Raw genomic sequence first — 21664 nt, 5'->3', positions numbered from 1 at the left:
GAGACGAGAGGAGCAAAGCAGGGAAAGTAAGGGGGAGGGAGAGGGAGAGAAAATGCGACTGCCTTCGTTGAGAGCCAGAAGAGAAGAAACTTTATATGGTGCATTTTGATTCAAGCAATTTTAGATGAGCAAAAATATTGAAATTATATAAATGTAATGTGACATGTTTCTTATTACCTGGATGTGTCCTGTTAGACTAAATAAATAAATAAATAAATAAATAAATCAATTTTAAATAGTAAATAGTTCTGAACATCTACACTTGGTTTTAGTCTCCAGTTTTACTTGTGAAGACTGAATGTGTTGTTAAAAAGGAAAAACCAGCATGAAGATCAGAGAGCTGTCTATGGGAGAAAAGCCTCTGTACTGTAGCAACACTGTTATCATGGAGTATAAAATCTCTTACATTTACATTTATCACTGTATAATCATTCCCATTGTGACATTTGGTTTGAAGCTCTAGTGCAGAGACATTATTGATGATAAGAACTAACCAGAAGAAAAAATTACACTAACTAATTTTTTAAAAGTGCCTGTGTTCAAAAGTTTAGAGAGATTTTCAGAGATTCACGTTTTAAAATACAGATTTTCAAAAGAAAATATATCAAATAAATCAAATATATTTTTTCAGTGTTCCCAAATTCAGAATCAATATTTCAGTTTTTCCACATGGGTTAATCAGTGCTAGGTAAAGACAATCGAGCCTGGAGCATGTTGTACTGTTTTGTGTCTCTTGATATTAAATGTACCCCAAAGTTTAGAGTTCAAGTTCCACTGTTCTGTCCTCTTCTGTAAATGTCCCAAGACATGTTGTAATGACTATTGTTGTTTACATAAATACATGTTATTTAAGTTCATGTAGATATAAAAATATAGTTAAAATGTAATGTTCCTGTTGGTCAGAGAGCAATGTGGATGTGAACAAGCTGTGACATGCAGCTTCTTATAAACCTATAAACTCTGTATATGGTCCAAGAGGCGCACAGTGTTTGTTTGTTTGTTTTTTTTTTCATGTTTGGTATTCAGAATGAGAGAGAGAACAAAGTAAAATTACACAAGACATTTGTATGATTGGTGGCTGTTATTTATTGGATCAGTGCAGCTATACCTTCATTGTTCAGCTTCACTTTTTTGATTGAAATCAGTTTCACTTGTAGAAATGAAAGATTCTAGATGTTAGTAAAACATTGTGTGGAAATAATGAAGGATTCTGAAAGAATGATTTTTTACACCATGTATGTGGAAAAGTGATGAGTATAAAACTCTTTGTCTATCAGAGGGAATGTTGTTGTTTTGCTGGACAAAGAAGGCTGAGAGATTTATAATCATACAGTTAAAAAATAATTTAAAAACATAGTTACATACATATGAAACATTTCACTGACCAATCAGGTAGCACTTACACTATGAATATTAATGAAGCTCCCTCTGCTGTCCATCCTTTCAGACATTTGCTTATTAGTGCTGATAAAGAGATTTTATCCTGAGATTTTTATTTCTAAATAAAATATGAATCTGATTGTGTTTGTGTTTGATGAAGTTTTAAGCAGAAGCAGGGTTTTGTTTGTTTATATTTACACAGACATCAGTAGCTGAACTTTATACATTTTATTGATCAAATTAAATTCTGCAGTAAAACTCAGAGTAAACTGTAAATGATCTTTATTTATATGTGATTTGTAATGACAAAGTTCCACAATCATAATGTCACATAATCATAAATAACAGACTGTACAATTAAAACCAAGTATTAAAATAATCTGTACAACATTTTAAAAGGGAATATGTATTTCAAAAATTCACAAAATAGAAGATTATTTATTTTTATTCTCAACATTTAACAGGTGATTGATTTTGTTTGGTGAAAATTCATTCGGTTTTAAATACAGGAGAGATGATCAGTGGTGCTGAATTTTTACCTCCTCCATTATTACAAGGGCTGAAGTATGGATAGAGTTTCTCAGTGAAAGGCTGACCAGTGAAAGAGTAGATATGAGAGCTGGACTTTACATCATAAAAGGAGACCAGACCCTCCTCATAATCCACAAACACCCCCACAACCTCCACCTTCTCTCTCAGTGTGAGGGGGACAGAGGGACCAGCACAAGCCTGATACTGATTCTCATTCCTCAGGGTCACAGTCCAGAATCCATTCGGAGGAGTCAGTGTAATATACCCCTTCCTGTTAATGTTCTCTGTGGCCACTCCAAGATCCCAGTCAGTTTTCCCTCTGACCTGCACCTCATAATAAATTCTCCCTGAGGAGAAACTCTGCTTTCCCAGAACATTAACATATGTATTAAACCTCTGTGTTGTATCAGGGAGATTCTGTCGTTTGTCTCCATGTGTCACTTGTTTTCCATCAGCAGACAGGATGAGATCAGGATGAGCTGTATCAGGATCCAGAGTCACATCCACTGAGAGAAACACACAGTGTGTGATATGAGTAAACAGGTAAAAAAATAATAAATCATCATCCAGTGGATCAGATTCATTATTGATATATAAAAGGATTTTTAGAAGATTTTTTAAAATGCTTTCTTTAAAAATTAAATGAAACAGTTTATACTAGGAGTCTGTTAAAGATAAGAAATCTAACATGTTACCTTCTGAAATTTTATTGATTTGTTTTTTGTTTGTAATTTTTGTTTTTCAGGACATAGGCAGAAAGAGTCACTGAACATAAGAAACATTTGAGGTAAAATCCTTGACTCTCTCTAGTTATAAATATCTGGGGTCTCATTTATAAAGTGTGCGTATGCACAAAACGGGGCTGGAAATGTGCGTACGCCAGTTTTCGCGCAAAGGTTGTGATCTATAAAAAACAAACTTGACGGGAAAATGTGCGCACCTTAAAGCAAACTTTGAGACGTGCGTACGCACATTCTGGAGACAAAGGGAATTGGCGACACAGATGGTGAGGTCGTGAACTGAAGTTAGATTGTAGAAAATTCATGTGAGAAGAACGATTATAAGAATTAATGACATTTAATTTTCACTCCATTTCATACGTTATATCCACATTATCATGAAGATTAAATCCAATAGTGTTATTTGTGCCGATTGTTTTAGGCTATATACATCTAGTAAAATCCAAACGTAATTCAAAATGTATTAAAAATAAAATAATAATAATCAGCGCTACTCCGTGCAGGGTGTATCCTGCCTTGATGCCCAATGACGCCTGAGGATAGGCACAGGCTCCCCGTGACCCGAGTAGTTCGGATAAGCAGTAGAAGATGAATGAATGAATGAATGAATAATCAGCATTGCCTTACAGTCACATTGTCCACAACGGGAGCGCAGGAGGAGATGGCACAACTACATGTGATACAGTATAGCATGAAATAACTGCAGAACACAGTGTAAAAACAAAACATTTTCCTCAATGTACATATCATAAAATGTCAAAGTCTGCAAATACAGTCATGAAGCACAATCGCTACTCATCATCGGTCCTAACTATTACGGTGTTCATTACAAAACCGTCATGAAGAAGTATGTGTTCTATAACATTTTCGTCTTACATTTTCGCCCACAAATTAATTGTGGGCGAATTAATCAATTAATCAAGGTGTTAACGATCAGTCTAATTGCTAGAAACATATAAATCCTCCGGTGACCAGGGTATGTAATGCTTCATGATGGCACTGCTGGCACTGTTGGAGGATTATGCCAATGGGAGAATAAGGAGAGAACGAGATTTCAGGGACCATGATGATTTCCTGGCCCATTATGATGACTGGCTAATAAGCTGATGTAGATTCCCTAGAGCTGTGCTCTTAGATATATGTGTTGAATTGGGTCCAGTATTAGAGAGGGCAACATGCCGGAACCATGCCATCCCAGTCCAAATACAAGTCCTCACCACTCTGGAGTTCTTGGCAACCGGCTGTTTCCAGCGGGAATTGGCAGACAGGTAAATGATTTATATAAAAAAAAACTATAAGTAATCCTCAACTTTGTGTCTAAGACCTTTTCCTATATGAAATAATTCTATTGGAATCTATAATCTCACCCTATAGGTCTGGTATATCACAGCCGTCCCTGAGTGCCATAATATCTGACGTTTTGAATGGTGTACTTAATATGGGTAGTCGATACATCAGGTTCCCCTACACTGTGCGAGAACAGGCCGAAATTAAAATGCAATTTGCAGCAATGTCTGGTTTCCCAAATGTAATCGGTGCAAGTGACTGCGCTCATGTTGCTATAAGGGCAGCATCTGAAAATTAATTTGCTTATGTCAACAGAAAGCATGTGCATTCTATTAATGTACAAATCATATGTGACTCCAACATGATCCTCACAAACATTGTGGCACGCTGGCCTGGTTCAACACATGATTCTTTTATCTTGACACATAGCAGTGTAGGGAACAGACACTGTCCCGAGCCATCAGAGAGGCAAAGCGTGCACATGCCCAGACAATCCACAGCCACTTCCAGGACAGCGGAGACACCCGGCGCATGTGGCAGGGCATACAGGCGATCACAAACTACAAGACAGCTTCACCTGCTTGTGATAGCGACGCCTCCCTCCCAGACGCGTTGAACGAGTTCTACGCTCGGTTCGAGGTACAGAACAACGTTACGCCAAGGAAGACCATCCCTCGTCCCGACGACCAGGTACTCTGTCTATCCACGGCCGACGTGAGGAGATCTCTATGCAGAGTTAACCCACGGAAGGCTGCTGGACCAGACAACATTCCTGGCAGGGTGCTCAGAGAATGTGCGGAACAGCTAGCGGATGTCTTTACGGACATCTTCAACATTTCCCTGAGCAGCGCCGTTGTTCCTACGTGCCTCAAAACTACCACCATCGTTCCTGTCCCAAAGAAGTCTACAGTGTCTTGCCTCAATGACTATCGTCCCGTTGCACTCACACCCATAGTTATGAAGTGCTTCGAGAAGCTCGTCATGAGGCACATCAAGACCCAGCTACCACCCTCACTTGACCCCCTACAGTTCGCGTATCGTCCAAACCGCTCCACAGACGATGCCATTACCACAGCCCTCCACTTAGCCCTCACCCATCTGGACAATAAGGACACTTATGTACGAATGCTGTTCATAGACTTTAGTTCAGCATTCAATACAATCATCCCTCAGCACCTGATTGGGAAGCTGAGCCTGCTGGGACTAAACACCTCCCTCTGCAACTGGATCCTGGACTTCCTGACTGGGAGACCTCAGTCAGTCCGGATCGGGAACAGCATCTCCAGCACCACCACACTGAACACTGGAGCTCCTCAAGGCTGCGTGCTCAGTCCACTGCTGTTCACTCTGCTGACTCACGACTGTGCAGCAATGCACAGATCGAATCATATTATTAAGTTCGCCGATGACACGACCGTGGTGGGTCTCATCAACAAGAACGACGAGTCAGCATACAGGGAGGAGGTGCAACAACTAACTGCCTGGTGTAGAGCCAACAACCTTTCTCTGAATGTGGACAAAACTAAAGAGATGGTTGTGGACTTCAGGAGAGCACAGAGCGACCACTCTCCGCTGGACATCGACGGATCATCTGTAGAGATCGTCAAGAGCACCAAATTTCTGGGTGTTCATCTAGCGGAGAACCTCACCTGGTCACTCAACACCAGCGCCATCACCAAGAAAGCCCAGCAGCGTCTCTACTTCCTCCGAAGGCTGAGAAAGGCACATCTCCCTCCCCCAACCCTGACCATGTTCTACAGAGGGACCATTGAGAGCATCCTGAGCAGCTGCATCACTGTCTGGTTTGGGAACTGTACGATCTCGGATCGCAAAACCCTGCAGCGGATAGTGAGGACAGCGGAGAAGATCATTGGGGTCTCTCTTCCCTCTATCATGGACACTTACACCACACGCTGCGTCCGCAAAGGCAACAGCATTGTGGATGACCCCACACACCCCTCACACACACTCTTCACCCTCCTGCCGTCTGGAAAAAGGTACCGAAGCATTCGGGCCCTCACGACCAGACTGCGTAACAGTTTCTTCCCACAAGCCATCAGACTTCTCAATAACCGAACTGTACTATACTGAGCACAACATACACACACATCATCTGTATGGACTGCACAGACCCTCACAAAACACACACACTGTTTTGCACACTTCTGCTGTTTTTGCACATATTGGACAATATCTCAGTCATCTGCTGTTTTTTGCACAACTCCATATACAATCCAAAGGACCTGCTGCTAAGAACCTGCTGCTGTTCATTCTTTTACTGCACAAAATACTGTTTGAACATTCAGTATTTACACTGGTCGGTCGGCGCTGTTTCTGTTACTGTTTATTGTCTTTTGTGTATTGCATTTTTTGTACTTTTTGTATTGTCTTGTAACTTAATGTCTGCACTGTTTTTTGTCCTGCACTGTCTTTTGTCCTGCACTGTCTTGCTTGTCTTGTCCTGCACTGTTTGCACCAGGTTGCACAGTTGCACTTTATGTGGCTAAGACTACTTACATGTCCTTAGCCCTGTCTTTGTTTTATGTAGCACCTTGATCCTGGAGAAACGTTGTCTCATTTCACTGTGTACTGCAACAGCTATATATGGTTGAAATGACAATAAAAAGCTTCTTGACTTCTTGACTAAATGCAGGCGCAGTACAGTACGTGATGGCTGGCTTCTTGGTGAGTTTAATAATATTAAAAAGTAGAAAATGTAACAATTTAGTTTTTAATATAATTATAACAATGTTGCGTTTAATATGATTATAACCTGCAGGCGACAGTGGCTACCCCCGAGACGCTGGCTCCTCACCCCATTTTTAAAACACACAGAGCGCAGAGGAAACTCATTATAACAAGGTCCACTCTCGTGCCCGCGCAGTCATTTGCATTGACTATTTATGGTTAAAAATGGGAGTGTACAGTGCGGGAGTTGAGGCTGGTTCACGTACGCACATCTGCGGGTGATCTGTGATTTATAAAGGGAACATTGCTTACAGGTGTGCGTACGCACGGTTTTATAAATCTGAATATTTTTTGGCGTACGCCATTTTTGGCTTTTGGGTATACGTAAACTTTTAGTAGGGATCCTAAGCACAGTTTTATAAATGAGACCCCTGGTAGGTTTTACATTTAGAAATAAATGTGAATCTCAAGTGATTGAGGGAAACTGTTTGTTTTTAAATTATTTTTTAACTGTATGATTATAAATCTCTCAGCCTTCTTTGTCCAGCAAAACAACAACATTCCCCTCTGATAGACAAAGAGTTTTATACTCATCACTTTTCCACATACATGGTGTAACAAATCATTCTTTCAGAATCATTCATTATTTCCACACAATGTTTTTCTAACATCTAGAATCTTTACAAATCATCACGTTTAATAAATAAGCATCAGGATGTCACATTGGTGTAAATATATTTGCTCCCAGATATTTTTTACATTAAAGTAATTTTTAAAAAATCAGCTTTGTAAGATTTGCAGTGTCTCTACATAATTCCCATCATCTTATCTAGCATTCAATCAATCTACTGATTCCATCCATCCATTCATGTCTAATCTATCTGTTGTCCACAAGCATTTATGATTGTTTCATTAAAAATATTACACAGAGCATAAGTCCAAATACTGTAAAAGCAGACTGTAATTAATTAATTAATCGATTGTTTGATTAATTAATTAATCTATCCATCTATCCATCCATCCATCCATCCACCCATTTATTTATTATTTGGTGTTATTTCTTTGGGACAGTGGTAGTTAAAGTGGTTAAGTCTCTGTGTTGATGATCAGAGGATTGGGGTTAAAGTTGCCCCTGCTGGGCCCCTGAGCAAAAGGCCTTCTGCTCCAGAGGTGATGCTTCTTCTTATTGTCAGATTTTAACATATAAGTATCTATATGATGAAGACAGAGGAGAATCGACACCAGTGGATTTTCCTAGAGTCTGTACTTCTGAACTTGCTGTAGCTTGTTCAAAAAAATATATTTTTCTAGAACGCATTCATGACTTTTATGTTCAAGCTTATTTGTAAATGACAGAAACACTGCATGGTGTAAAAACTCTTTTCTAACTGCATGACTTTAAAACTCTCACCTTTTGAACAGCATAAAGATTACATTTACCTCTGATAGTCAAAGAAATCAATCTTTTATCATGCAGTTAAAAAAGGTACAAAGTTAATCTCTGTACAAACATACATCTGTTCCTGCATTATTTTATTAGTAAAATGTAAGAAGATGATCAGTGTTTCTAAAGTAGAAAAGGGTTTAAGGGCTTTAGTGCATGACAGTAATAAGGAGCTATAGTGAGGAGGATAATGAGACACTTTAATACTCCTTTTATCTGGAGAGATCTACTAATGAAAATAAGTGTGATGATGAGTGGTGTAATGCTGATATGTACATTTTAATATGAGAGGAAATCAGAAAGCTCACTGTACCTGCATACTGCTGAATCCTCTTCAGTTCTGTGGAAACTAATTACAACAAAATGTCACTATCATTAGATTTCAGATCAGTTATTGGTTGATTTTATTTAGATTTTGCAAAACATGTATCTAAAATATCTACTTTAGTGTATTATTAAAGACTTTTTTTTTATCAAATCTAACATATAAAATAATTTCTCACCTCTTTTCTTCTTGAAGTAATCTGCAACCTCTCTCATTGTTGTATTAATCTTCAGTTCAGGTCTCTTGGTGAATTTCTGATTACATAATGGACAGAGACAGTGTTGACTCTTGTCCCAGCACCATGTAAGGCAGCTGTTACAGAAGTTGTGTCCACATGGAGTGGTGACTGGATCAGTGAACACATACACACAGATCGGACACAGCAGCAGATCTTCAGACAGGAGGCTGCTGGAATCACGAGAAACTAGAAAAGAAAATGTTACACATTGTTGATAAATGGTGTAAATGGAGTAAACTGCATCTGTAGTTTAGGTGTGAAAATCACAGACCAGAATGTCTACAAGTTTTCCTAAACTGTGTAAAGGCACTTGTTGGGGTGTCAGTTACTGTTAGTGTAAAAATGTTATTTTGTAGAATAGATTCATGAATATTTCAGTGAAAAATGGTTGCCATCTGACATCACTGATTGAACCTCAGCACTGTTTGGAAGATGAGAGGATGCAGAGTGAATTTAAACAGCATTGTCCTGCTAGAAGTGTGTGTGGTTGGGTGGGTGTTGGTGTGGTTGTGTGAGAGAGTGAGCTGTTTAAGTTTGTATTTATTGTTTAGTGATTGTACTTTGATTGAGCTTTGTTTGATATTTTGTTATACTTTCTGTTCTTGGAATGGACTGTAACAGGAAGTTTTTCTTTTAGTTGTAAGTTAATATTTGTTACACTTTTTCATTCTTTATTTGTTGAGTTCTATTGTTTACTGTATTTGGAAAGGGGTTAGTAGGGAAGGGGTGCCATTTCTTTTTTATCTTGTTTTCTCCTGTTTATGTTAGTAATGGAGTTAGTGTATTGTGTATTTTGTTGTAATCTTTGGTGTTTTTCCTTTGTAGTGTATTTAGTTTCTCCCTAAATTAGTTAGATGGGTTCTGTTTATTGTTTTGTTCTGATCCCCGTCTTGAAGTCTTCAAACCCTCCTGCACTTCATGTTTGTGAGTAAATGAGCTTTGTTCATTTTGACTTGGTTGTATAGTGACTTTCTTTTTTGTGACAGGTTTGGGGTTGAGTTGTTGATCCTCACAGTTTACACACACCACCTTTTATTCTGTTACTCATCCCTCCATCCCCAGACTCCTTTTGTTCCCTGGGAAAGTAACGACGTATCACTGCCGAGCAAAGTGACACATTTTTCAGCCTGTAGTTTCATGTTAATGTTCATTTACAGATTCCTAGATCATTAATCTTTTATAAGTCTTATACTTTATCAATATTCAAGAAGAATATTACATATAACACATTATTGTGATGCAGAGGTGGGAAGCAACGGAGTAAAATACTTCGTTACTGTACTTAAGTAAATTTTTCTGGTATCAGTACTTTACTCAATGAGAGTGTGTGTGTGCCCTGCGATGGGTTGGCACTCCGTCCAGGGTGTATCCTGCCTTGATGCCCGATGACGCCTGAGATAGGCACAGGCTCCCTGTGACCCGAGAAGTTCGGATAAGCGGTAGAAAATGAGTGAGTGAGTGAGTATTTTACTCCACTATTTATTTAATTCAATTCAATTCAATTCAATTCAAGTTTATTTGTATAGCGCTTTTTACAATAGACATTGTCTCAAAGCAGCTTTACAGAACATAAACACAGAAAAGAAATAAGAATTAACAGAATAAAAATTCTAGATTATTATTAGATGTATATAGTTCACAGTGTGTATGTATTTATTCCCCTATGAGCAAGTCTGAGGTGACTCAGGCAGCAGTGGCAAGGAAAAACTCCCTTAAATTGGTAAAGGAAGAAACCTTGAGAGGAACCGGACTCAAGGGGGAACCCATCCTCATATGGGTGACACTGGGGGTGTGATTGTAATATACAGTCAGTTAAATGTTGTATTGGTGTGAGGTTCAAGGACTTCTGATCTCCTGAGTACCATAGAGTCTAACTGGAGATGTCTCAGGATTCTTAGAGTCGGCCTCGGCTCAGTGGACGTCCAAAGGCTTCGTCCCACAGAGGACGTTATATATATTACATTTATATATATATATAAATAAAACTTGACGTCCAGTTACCAGCATGACACTAAACAGGTAGTAGTAACGGCGACTTTTTACTTAAGTACATGTCAGAGCCCATACTTCTTTACTTTAACTTGAGTAAAAGAGTGTAGTCACTACTTCTACTTTTACTGGTCTTTTAAAAAGTGAGTATCTGTACTTCTACTTGAGTAAAGGATGTGTGTACTTTTGCCACCTCTGTTGTGATGTAATATTTTACTATGAAAGCTGCCTGACCTTCTGTGCACGTGACTAGAAGTCATTTGTGACTAGAAATTTATTTAATGTTATTTCCAGAGAGAATTTAGGTAAAATATTAGAGGGTCAGAAGGAGCTGGAGACGAGATGGTGAGACTTAGACTCATAAACAACTTAGTCAGACCTTGGTAAGATCCTGATCAGGAGACCATCAAGCGTTGTGCATCTAGCCAATGATTGGTGATGTTTTCCTTTCTTCTGTTTTCTGCCTATAAATCATGCCTATCGTCGCTGTCGGGCGGAATCCTCGTAGCTCCAAATTCCATTATTTTTCAGGAAATTAAAAAAAAGCGTTGCAGTGGATTGTCTTGCGCTAAATGGCTGTCCTCAGACGAGCACCAGAACTAGCGGGGGTCAAGATTTTTTTCTTTGAGCCCAGTGTTTTGAAGACATTTACCTCCGAAGACGTGTTGATTCGTTGCAACTCTTCTTGAGGAGAAATATTCCGTGAAGCTCTCCCGCGAAGTGAAGAAGAGGTGGACAGTTGAAGTGTCCAATGGAGTTAAGAGATTTGCGCTCAAGCTATTTTCAAGACTTTAGATTGGCTAATAACTTGTAAAAATATCAGACCTACGTAGGGACTGACCAATAGCATCGATATGTGAAAAAATATGAAATTGACTAAATTTGGACATACAAGGTTTCTGCCCGACAGCGAGGCTATATAATCTCAGTGTAATAAATGTTCTAGGCCCTTCCCCTCTCATGATACACGAGGAGCGCTGGGTCCTGCTGTGCAGCAGCACAAATACATTGTGAACCTTTTTACTATTGCTCATGCTGAACAGTGTGCTATTTTTTTTTTCTCAAAAACTTCCACAACAATAATCAGTCAAAGATTTTGCTAAATATATTATTTGGTAACTATTTTACATCTTTCTTTAACAGTTTCTATGTATTTGTAATATATTTTCATTTTAGTTTCTACAGAAATTTAGCTCAGTTACATAGAGACAGTTTTCAGGGAGTTTTTCATGATGCTTATTTTCAAGGTTTAGTTTTTTAATAAATTTAAATTTTAATCAATCACCCTGATTTAACAACTCACCATAATTATATCCCCCTCTTATCTATACGTACTGCATTATCAGAACTGTCAGTCATCACATTATCTATGTGTTACACACACTACTGCTGCATATTGCGCAAAAGCAAAATATTATACAATACTGTTATTAGCACTACCATGCACTTCTCACACTTTATGTACATAACTGATCAGTCATATATTCTGTATTCATATTTAATACTCATACTGTCTATATTGTATCACATCATCTGCGTTTTCTTGCATCATCTGTATTGTCTTGTCTTGTATAATATAATGTTATTTATGTCTGTTCTTTTGAAAGTCACAAACAGCTGGAACTAAATTCCTTGTGTGTGTCAACATCCACACTTGGCCAATAAACCTCATTCTGATTCTGATTCATTTTTCTGCCATTCAGTGTCAGTGAAATAAATTAATATACAAATATTATAATAGCAAACAAAACATTTCACTTTTATATATCTATGCAAATAAAAACTAATTATAAAGAAAGAAATAAAACAATAAGTAATATAATTCTAATGAGATATTATTTCTGTACATTTCATTACATATTTAATTATTGAATTATATATTGAAATATGTAACTAATAAAGTAATATAAATCCTCCATAGTTACAGGATCAGTGTAAATAAATGTCTTCCTAAGATGTTTGTGTATTATAACACAACTCTTATTCTTGTTACATAAAGCAGTTAAGACAATTAAGCCATTCACTGAGATCATATTTATAACAATATAGATTATAATAGTGACAGTACTTCATTAAAACGTGTAGAACATCTATAATTACTAAACATACAGAAAACTAATCATACATAAAGTGTATAACTTACATGATTCTGGCTCTTCCATTCTCCTCCTTTTTCTGCCTTTTGTTGGTGATGAAGATTCAGCCATTTTCTTCCTCCTTTGTTTTTAACCTTTACAGTAAGAAATCACATCATTCAGTCCACACATGTAACAGTATGAGGTTTTACTGATTAGTCTGTTTAACTCAGTTATGTCTGTCTGCACTGTTAAACCTAATGAATGACACTAGAAGCATTTAGTCTGTGATTTAAAACACATGTAAATATTCTCATCTTCATGAGATTGTAATAAACAGAATGTCACTGATCTTTCTCTCAGCTTTCAGCTCAATAACTGTATCATTCACAGTTTCTCACATCCAGATCAGTTTGTAAGTTTATGTTTGTGTTCAAGTAACACACACACACACACACACTTACACGTTTTCCAGTTAATTCAGAGTAGCTTACATATTTTGTCAAATTTAGTTTTTAGGCAAAAGATATAATTGTAATTTAAACGTTCATGCTGTAATCAGTTCAAATATTGAAATACTATTATTCAAATACTGCAACCTTTGGCCCTGTTTTTCAGTCTCAGTTTATCACTGATCATTAAGTCAAATATATTGTATTCTGTATTCATATTTAATACTCACACTGTCTATGTTGTATCACATTTGTCTGCATTTTCTTGTATAGTCTTATCCTGTCTTGTATAATATAATGTTATTTATGTCTGTACTTTTGAGAGTCACAAACAGCTGGAACCAAATTGTGTGTGTCAACATCAACACACTTGGCCAATAAACCTCATTCTGATTCTGATTCATTTTCCTGCCATTCAGTGTCAGTGAAATAAATTAATATACAAATATTATAATAGCAAACAAAACATTTCACTTTTATATATCTATGCAAATAAATACAAATTATAAAGAAAGAAATAAAACAATAATAAATAATATAATTATAACGAGGCATTATTTATTTATTACATTACATTGCATATTTAATTATAAAATTTTATATTGAAATATGTAAATAATAAAGTAATAGAAATCCTCCATAGTTACAGGATCAGTGTAAATAAATGTCTTTCTAAGATGATTGTGTATTATAACACAACTCTTATTAATGCTTTAATCAGTTCAAATCTTTAAACAGTTAATAAAATACTGCAACAATTGGCCCTGTTTTTCAGTCTCAATTTGTCACTGATCAAAGATTATTGTTATTATTATTTTTTAAATAATCAGTTTCTTTTTCAGTGTCACAGTGTGTTAGATACTCTGACATAGTTAAGGTGTGCAGTTTATTCTGATCACACACAGACAAAACCTCTGAACTACACAACACACACTGAAGTACTTAACTTTATTTTACTTGCCTTTTTTCAGGGAGTCAGAATTCACTGCAGCTATAATACTTTCAGATTCAGTGAATATCCTGTAGATAATTCTAGAAATTCATGAAAATTAAGATTACAATATTTTTTTCTTGACTAGAGAGCTAACAGCTTTTCACTTCAGTCACTTCCTTGTTCACTTCATAGTGGTTGATAAAGGGGCAGTTACACGTATGATCGCAAAGCAGTTAGTCTTCATCTCACTAGCTTCACTTCTACTTTTGTGTATTATACAGTCACTCAAACTGCACATGTAATTTATGGTCTGCTGAAGAGCAATAAAGATTATTTTTAGACCAGGTTCATTGAGGTGTGTCACATCATCATACCATGGCGATGTGGTAGCTCAGTGGTTAAGGCATTTGACTACTGATTGGAAGGTCACTGGTTCAAATCCCAGGTCCACCAAGTTGCCACTGCTGCAGCAAGGCCCTTAACCCTCAGTTGTATAAAAATGAGATCAAATGTAAGTCGCCCTGGATAAGGGCATCTGCTAAATGCTGTAAATGTACCAAAATTTAACACAGACATTGATCATGTGGCTTATTTAATATGGGCTTAGCAAGCTAGTACTTATCACTCAGTTTCATTTCACAAAAGCAAAAAGGTCAATCTTTGTGGAATCTCTGTGACCAAATCTCTGTAAAATGTGTGAATTTAAAGCCAGAGAAAGTTGTTCTATACTGAGAAACTACCTGCTGCTATTCCGGCCAAGCGGTCAATTGTCCTCATCCTCTTTCTCCTTTCAGCAGCATTTGAGACAGTCAACCACAAAACTCTTTTATCAACCCAAAGGAGTCTTGAAGTTTGTGAAGCAACCTGGAAGGTTGCTTAAATCAAGTAACATTGGGATTGAGATCTGCACTATGCAGCTTTAGTGTACACTTAGCAACCAACTGAAGAAAGGCACTTGGACACTGGTTTCTCATCTCAACTCACTACTTCACTCTTCTTTTCATTTTTATTATACACAACATGTTCCCCCTTTGTATGAAAGAAATGTTACTTTCCATTTTACATTAGCTACGTAGTCCTTCATCCATATTGGACTCTTCTTCATCCTAACACTCCTTGGGCATGCATTTAGATCTGTTTGAATCCCCTTCATATTCCCAGCACACTGAATGGTTTTCTTACCCGCACTTCATTTCCTGGTCGAAAAAAAAGTAATTCTTGCACTTCATTGTGCAGCCTTGTAAGCCTTAATTTTCTCTTGCTTGGAATTAACATACTCCCTAATGGCAGAATCTTGTGAGATCTGTGTATGAAGGATGTGCAGTTTTGTGTGCATTTGTTGCCCTCTCATCATTTCGAAAATGTTTTGTTAGTAGTTGCATGTGGTGTTGATCTTTAGACATGTAGAAATGCAGGCTGTTCCTATTTCTATGGCTTGTGCAGCTGCATAGCAGTTTGTATGAAGTTCCTGAGGATTCTGGAACATTGATGAACAATACTGACTGCTATTGTCAGTGACAATGTATTCAGGGTTGCCTTCATGAGCAAACACTGTGGTTAGAAATGTTAATAATGTATTAGTGGTACAGATGAGGTGAAAGCCACCTCAGGTCATTTACTGTAGTAGTACTTTACTTTAGTATGCCTAGCGGTCTCAAACGGTCCCATTTCCAAAATTCTTTCACCAATCTAACCCCCTTCCCTCAACCAAAGGTAAGGTCGCAAGGTTCAATTCCTAACCAATTCCCAACCAAGCAAGGTGTGGAGGCCGCAAGGTTCAATTCCCAACCCCAGGGCTTTTAACAAAGACCAAAACTCAATATCAAAAACAAGTTCTTTTATTTTCCAAATGTGGGAGGATCTCAAAACAAAATTTACAATACTAAACAACATTAAACTAACTCCCTAACTAGCTTAAACAAGAGAAAACAACATTTGACAGAAAATGGCACCCACCTCTCTACAAATCCCTTCCCAAAGAATTATCAACAAACTGAATAGTTCAAGAAATAACAAAAGTATGTACAAAAGAATTAACTTTCAAAGGAAAATTGGTTTTCCTATAATAGGCAACCTGTACAACAAGATGGTTAACACAATAACACTTTAGGAGAAATTCGATCAACCGATTATAACTCGATGCTTTTTAGGGTTGAGGAAAAGAAGCCTCACAGCACAGCCTCCACACACACACACACACACACACACACACACACACACACACACGCACACACACACACACACACAGCTCTGTGCAATGGTGCAGCTTAAATCTCAATTGCCCAATCTCTTAATTGCTCAAAACATCTCAATCTCAATCTCTTAATTGCTCAAAACATAAGTTGTAGACAAAGGTTGTAATAAAAAAAAACTAACTGGACAAGTCTTAATTGGTCAGAACATAAGTTCTAGACAAAGCATCTGCAAAAATGTTATCAACTCCCTTTTTATGCCGGATATCAATGTTATATTCTTGCATAATTAGAGACCAGCGCATCAGACGTTGGTTGGAATTGGACATTCTCAAAAGGAACACCAAGGGGTTATGGTCAGTGTAAACTGTAATGGGGTCATTACTTCCATCCAAATACACCTCAAAATGTTGGAGTGCTAACAATAGTGCCAATGCCTCTTTCTCAATTGTATTGTAATTCTGTTGAACTTGTTAGAGAAAAAAGATACAGAATGTTCGATGCCTCCTTGATCTTCCTGCAGCAGAACTGTACCAGCTCCGGTAGCACTGGCGTCCACCTGCAACTTGAAAGGTGATGCAAAATTGGGAGCAGAGAGAACAGGAGCAGTACAAAGAAGGTCTTTAGCAGCATTAAAAGCACTTATACATTCTGATGTCCACACAAATTTCCTAGATGTACTGAGGAGGTCAGTAAGGGGTGAAACAATGGCAGCGAAGTTTCTGCAGAAGCCTCTATAATATCCGGCCATCCCCAAAAATTGCCTTAACTCAAGTTTGTTAGTCGGTGTGGGAAATTCAACATTGCAATTCAACAATTGCTGGTGTGCTGGCCGACCAGCCTGGGATGCTGGTGTGCTGGCCGACCAGCTTTTAAAGTTTTTTTAAATATTTATTGGACAATGACATTTGCCATCACACTGTAATTTACACACATGCACAAATAACGTTACACAATACAACCTTTACAACACACATTTTTGGTCTTAGCTTCTGCTCTCTCTTTTAGCGAGTAACAAGTAGTATGTGGTGGCGATGACCATGTTTTTTAAGAGGTGCTACCCGGAGTCGTTTGCCTTTAGACAACTATTGCTCTATGTCTTCTTTATTCTCTGAAAAATTATAGAAACAAAATAAGAAACAAAACTATATATCACTCATTTGTTTATATTGTGCAGTGAACGTGCTACGATAAAACAGCTACTGCTTAAGTTACATACCTTTAAGCATTAGTATTTGTGCCCTGAAGAAGTCTTGCTTCCATCATAGCCACCCAATAAAACCCATGTCATAGTTAAAGTCCATAATTTCGCTAGCTGAAACAACTGCCGTGCAGCCGTCATCCAGGTACCTCACGTATGCAAACATTCTGATTCCCAGTGATCAGCAGATTCATCGTGAAGAAGCGGAAGCTTTTTATTTAATCCAAAACAAAATCCTAATCACGGTGGCAAAAACATGATGATCTGGATCGAGATTTATTTTATTTTATTTTTGGAAAGCGCAGGAACTACACTTACCTTCGTGAACATAGTTGCTTTAAAGGTTGCATAGCAACGCTGATGCTGGGTAATATCTCTTCACATTACCGCTTTACTAAAAAAACAAACAAACAACTACTTCTTAATTGAGACAAATGGATTTTTTATATATATATCTATATATACTATATATATCTTTAAACCATCATTCTGTATGATTTATATGCTGCTTCCCTCATGGAGCCCGGGAAGTCAACATTTGTTGGTATTACTAAATTTAATTTGTGGAGACACTTTAATCCCTAACGAATGATTTTTAAATGTTTTTATTCTTTGTTATTCAAAGCTTTTTGAGCTTTGTTATTTCAGTTCTTTATTCGAAAGAGGGAGCAAAATAAATAACACCCTTATAATTAAATATATTCCAATATATTGTGTTTTAATCTTATATTAATGTGTTACATAGAAACATACACAAGCAAAAATAAAGGTTGTTCCCATAAAGCTCATTCCAGCAAGATCATACTGGTTAACCAGCTACACCAGCCCCGTTTTGCTTGTTAACACCATGACTATGCTGGCCACCCATCTATACCAGCACTATACCAGCACTGACTAGCATTATACCAGCATGAACCAGTAAAAACCAGCTTGGACCAGCATGGAATTCATGCTGGTTTATGCTGGATTTTTCAGCATGGTGGATCACCTTTGGTAGGCCAAATATAGAGCAGAACTTAATAAGTTCTTGTACAACTGTCCTTGCTTTAAGAGTGCAAAGGGGAACCGCTTCAGGGTAACGAGTTGCTGCACACATATATGGTCAGGACATACTGGTAACCTGACTTTGACTTAGGCAGGGGCCCAACACAGTCAATGATTAATCGCTCAAATGGCTCACCAAGAACTGGAATCGGGTTAAGAGGAGCTGGCTGAACGATTTGGTTTGGATTCCCTGCACAAATCTGGACACACATGACTTCAGCCCCGGCCAAAAGAAATATTTGGAAATACGATGAACGGTTTTAGTCACACCTAAGTGGCCTGATGAAGCATTCTTGTGAGCTAATTGTAACACTTGGGAACGATACCCAGAAGGTAGAACAATTTGATGAACCTCTTGCCAATTCAAATCAAAACACAGAGGCTTCCATCTATGCCTCAGTACCCCATCCTCCAAAAAGTAAGCTACTCCAGCTTCTGGTGCTTGCATGATATCCACAACAGCATCCCTGCAAGAGACTAGGGAAGGATCAGAAGTCTGAGCTGCAATCAAATCTTCCTTACAAACCTTTAAAGATTGATCATCTAATGCACTCAATTCTGTAGGTTCTGGTATCATTTCAGGTGAAACACTCAGCTCGCATTTTTCACAGTCAGGCTGAGAGAAGAAATCAGATATGTCAACAGAATTTTCAAATTTCTTTGACTGTACTTGGGTCACAACACAGGCAGGAAATATGGCAGAGAGTTGGGTAGAGAGATCAGGCAACTCATCAACACTAGGTTTGTGTACCACAATGGGTCTAGGAAAAACCTTACCACCAGCAAGCTCATTTCCCAGAATAAGGCCGACACCATCTACAGGTAACTGTGAGCACACTCCCAGAGTGACTGGTCCTGTGACAAGGTCAGACTCCAGATACACCCTATGGAGGGGAACATTAACATATCCCATTTCACATCCACAAATTACCACATCACTTCCTGTATATGACTCGGGTGAAAAGGTAACATTCCCTCCAAAATTAATGACTGCATGGCTCCTGTATCCCTCAAAATTCTGACTTGCTGTGTCTCAGAATCATGTGAAAGAGAAACTGGGCCACAAGAAAGAAATGGCTTGTAAGCAACAGCATCCACATCATTCAACTCTGGTACAGATTGCACTAGGGCTACATTTTTGGACTTGGAGACACTTTTCTGTTTCCAAGCCTTACACCTTAAGTGGCTTGGGTTGAGACGCTTAGGAATGGATTTACGTCTACCTCCAGCAGACATCTCTGAATTCGCAGAACGAACAAAAGCCTGAAATGGTTCTGAGCGCTCCATCACTGAAGACTGACTTTTAGCCTGACGGACAGAAGAGAACACATTACAATGGGTCAACACAAATTAATCCACTACAACAGCAGCATCAGATAAGGCTTGCACTTTCTGTTCATTCAAATGAACAACAACATTCTCTGGAACACAAGATTTAAAATCTTCTAACAAGATTATTTCCTGGAGCTGCTCAGTGGTGCTAGAAACACACCACTTTTGCAAATTCAACATACAGTATGTTTGTCTGGCTGTTTTTGTGTGTGCTCTAAACTTTTGCCGATAAGCTTCTGGCACCAGTTCATATGCTCGCAGCACAGCCATTTTTATAGCGTCATAATTTAAGGATTGTTCAATAGGTAATGCAGCCGTAACTTCCTGTGCCTTACCTGACAGATTGCGTTGAAGAAGTAAAGCCCACAATGTGGCCACCGCAATTTGGCAGCATTGAGTTTAGATTGTGACTCAGACGAATCAGAGGAACTTTAATTAAGAGCCTGCACAGAATCTACTGTTTGCATTACCGGTGATGAATCTGAAGGTCTAGCTCGAGGTGATGGAATTGGTCTGCTACGTAACTTTAGAGCCTCCATCTCATACCTATGTCGTTCACTATCTCGCGCTCTCTCAGCTTCTATTACTCAAAGCCTGATGCACTGAGCTTCACATTCCTGTTGTTTTAACTCAAGATCTAATTCTTTTAGCTTAACTGCCAATACAGCATCAGAACCAAAATCTTTTGAATCTATGTTGAGAACAGAAGCCAGCAGTCTCAGATTCTTTCCCCACATCCTCATCTGATGGAGCCAAAATGCCAGCTTCTACCAGCTTCCCAAATATTTCCTCTTTGATAACCTGTTTACTTACCTCTTTAGGTATGCTAATGTTAAAGAAGTCCGCTACTGTATGTAAATTAGATTCCTCTTACGGCAACGATTATATACTTATATAGTGGGAAGTAACGTAAATGAGATTAAATCAAACTCCATAACCTAAGCATTAACCTCTCCCACATCAAAAGAGCAAAAACAACCAGGCAAAACAAAGAAAGAAAAACAAAGAGAGAAAAACATTGATTAAGTTGAGTAATAACTGAAATAAAGGTAAGCAATGTGTGAAACAGCACAATTGTTCTGTGTTACTGTTTACATCAATGTAGGGAAGAAAAGTTAGATATAAATAATACTCACCATACTTACCATACTTAGCCGTATGTCACGTCATGTCACGTCACTACAAGTCAACAAACAATTTTTGAATAGAAAATAACTTATTAATCAGTTTCCTACAAGAGGCTCTAAAATTTATATTTTTCTTTTCAGAACTGCAGAGACTGAGTGTGTATTATGGTCATTACACCTGTAAAGTTTCAGGACTTTCTGTGATTTTAATATATACAGTTCCCTCTGAATGTATTGATTTGTAAGGTCAATTCTATTTTGCTTTACTCTTTAGTTTGAAAATCAGTCAGTTTTTCAGCCTCCCTTGTATGCCTAGTAGTCTCAAACGGTCCCATCTCCAACATCCTACTACCAATATAACCATCTCCCTCCTCTGTACATGTCCAAACATCTCACATAAGCCTCTCTGAACATGTTCCCAAAACAGCCAAACTGAGCTGTCCCTCTGATGTGCTCCTTCCTAATCCTGTCCATCCTCATCACTGCTAAAGAGAACCTCAACATCCTCATCTCTGCTACCTCCATCTCTGCCTCATGTCTTTTCCTCATTGCTTCAGTCTCTAACCCATACAGCACACCTCTTTTCCACACTCCCTGTCACACTGGACGGTTGACCCCAAATACTTAAACTGCTGCTTCTTCTTGACCTCAGTGCCCTGTAACCTCACTGTTCTACTTTCCTCCT

General features: G+C 38.0%; 2 protein-coding genes across 3 annotated transcripts in view; one reads left to right on the top strand and one right to left on the bottom strand.

Annotated features, from left to right (window-relative positions):
* LOC113663171 (E3 ubiquitin-protein ligase TRIM39-like) overlaps positions 1–21664 on the top strand; it is a 537569-nt gene that overhangs the window by 70016 nt on the left and 445889 nt on the right. The gene's annotated exons all lie outside the window — the stretch shown is intronic.
* LOC113663201 (zinc-binding protein A33-like) lies at positions 1646–13535 on the bottom strand. Of its 2 annotated transcripts, XM_027178411.2 has the most exons (5): positions 13380–13535; positions 12766–12852; positions 8574–8819; positions 8384–8419; positions 1646–2417 (listed from the first exon to the last, which is right to left on the bottom strand). In XM_027178411.2, the coding sequence occupies exons 2-5, from the start codon at positions 12827–12829 to the stop codon at positions 1870–1872; spliced, it is 894 nt and encodes a 297-aa protein (XP_027034212.2). In that variant the 5' UTR covers positions 12830–12852; positions 13380–13535; the 3' UTR covers positions 1646–1869. The 2 variants fall into 2 exon arrangements, with proteins under 2 accessions (XP_027034212.2, XP_027034214.2); XM_027178413.2 differs by lacking the exons at positions 12766–12852; positions 13380–13535 and adding an exon at positions 9663–9915.

This window comes from Tachysurus fulvidraco, chromosome 1 (genome assembly GCF_022655615.1).
Source record: "Tachysurus fulvidraco isolate hzauxx_2018 chromosome 1, HZAU_PFXX_2.0, whole genome shotgun sequence".
Lineage (NCBI taxonomy): Eukaryota > Metazoa > Chordata > Actinopteri > Siluriformes > Bagridae > Tachysurus > Tachysurus fulvidraco.
The sequence above is the reverse complement of the archived record's forward strand: the minus strand, read 5'-3'. Positions and strand labels throughout refer to the sequence as shown.

Excerpts from the sequence above, each read along its gene's own strand:
- LOC113663201 (XM_027178411.2), bottom strand. The coding sequence starts at position 12,829 with ATGGCTGAATCTTCATCACCAACAAAAGGCAGAAAAAGGAGGAGAATG. Across the intron at positions 8,820-12,765 it reads AATGGAAGAGCCAGAATCAT|TTTCTCGTGATTCCAGCAGC; the intron begins GTAAGTTATACA and ends TTTCTTTTCTAG. Across the intron at positions 2,418-8,383 it reads GAGGATTCAGCAGTATGCAG|TGGATGTGACTCTGGATCCT; the intron begins GTACAGTGAGCT and ends TGTTTCTCTCAG.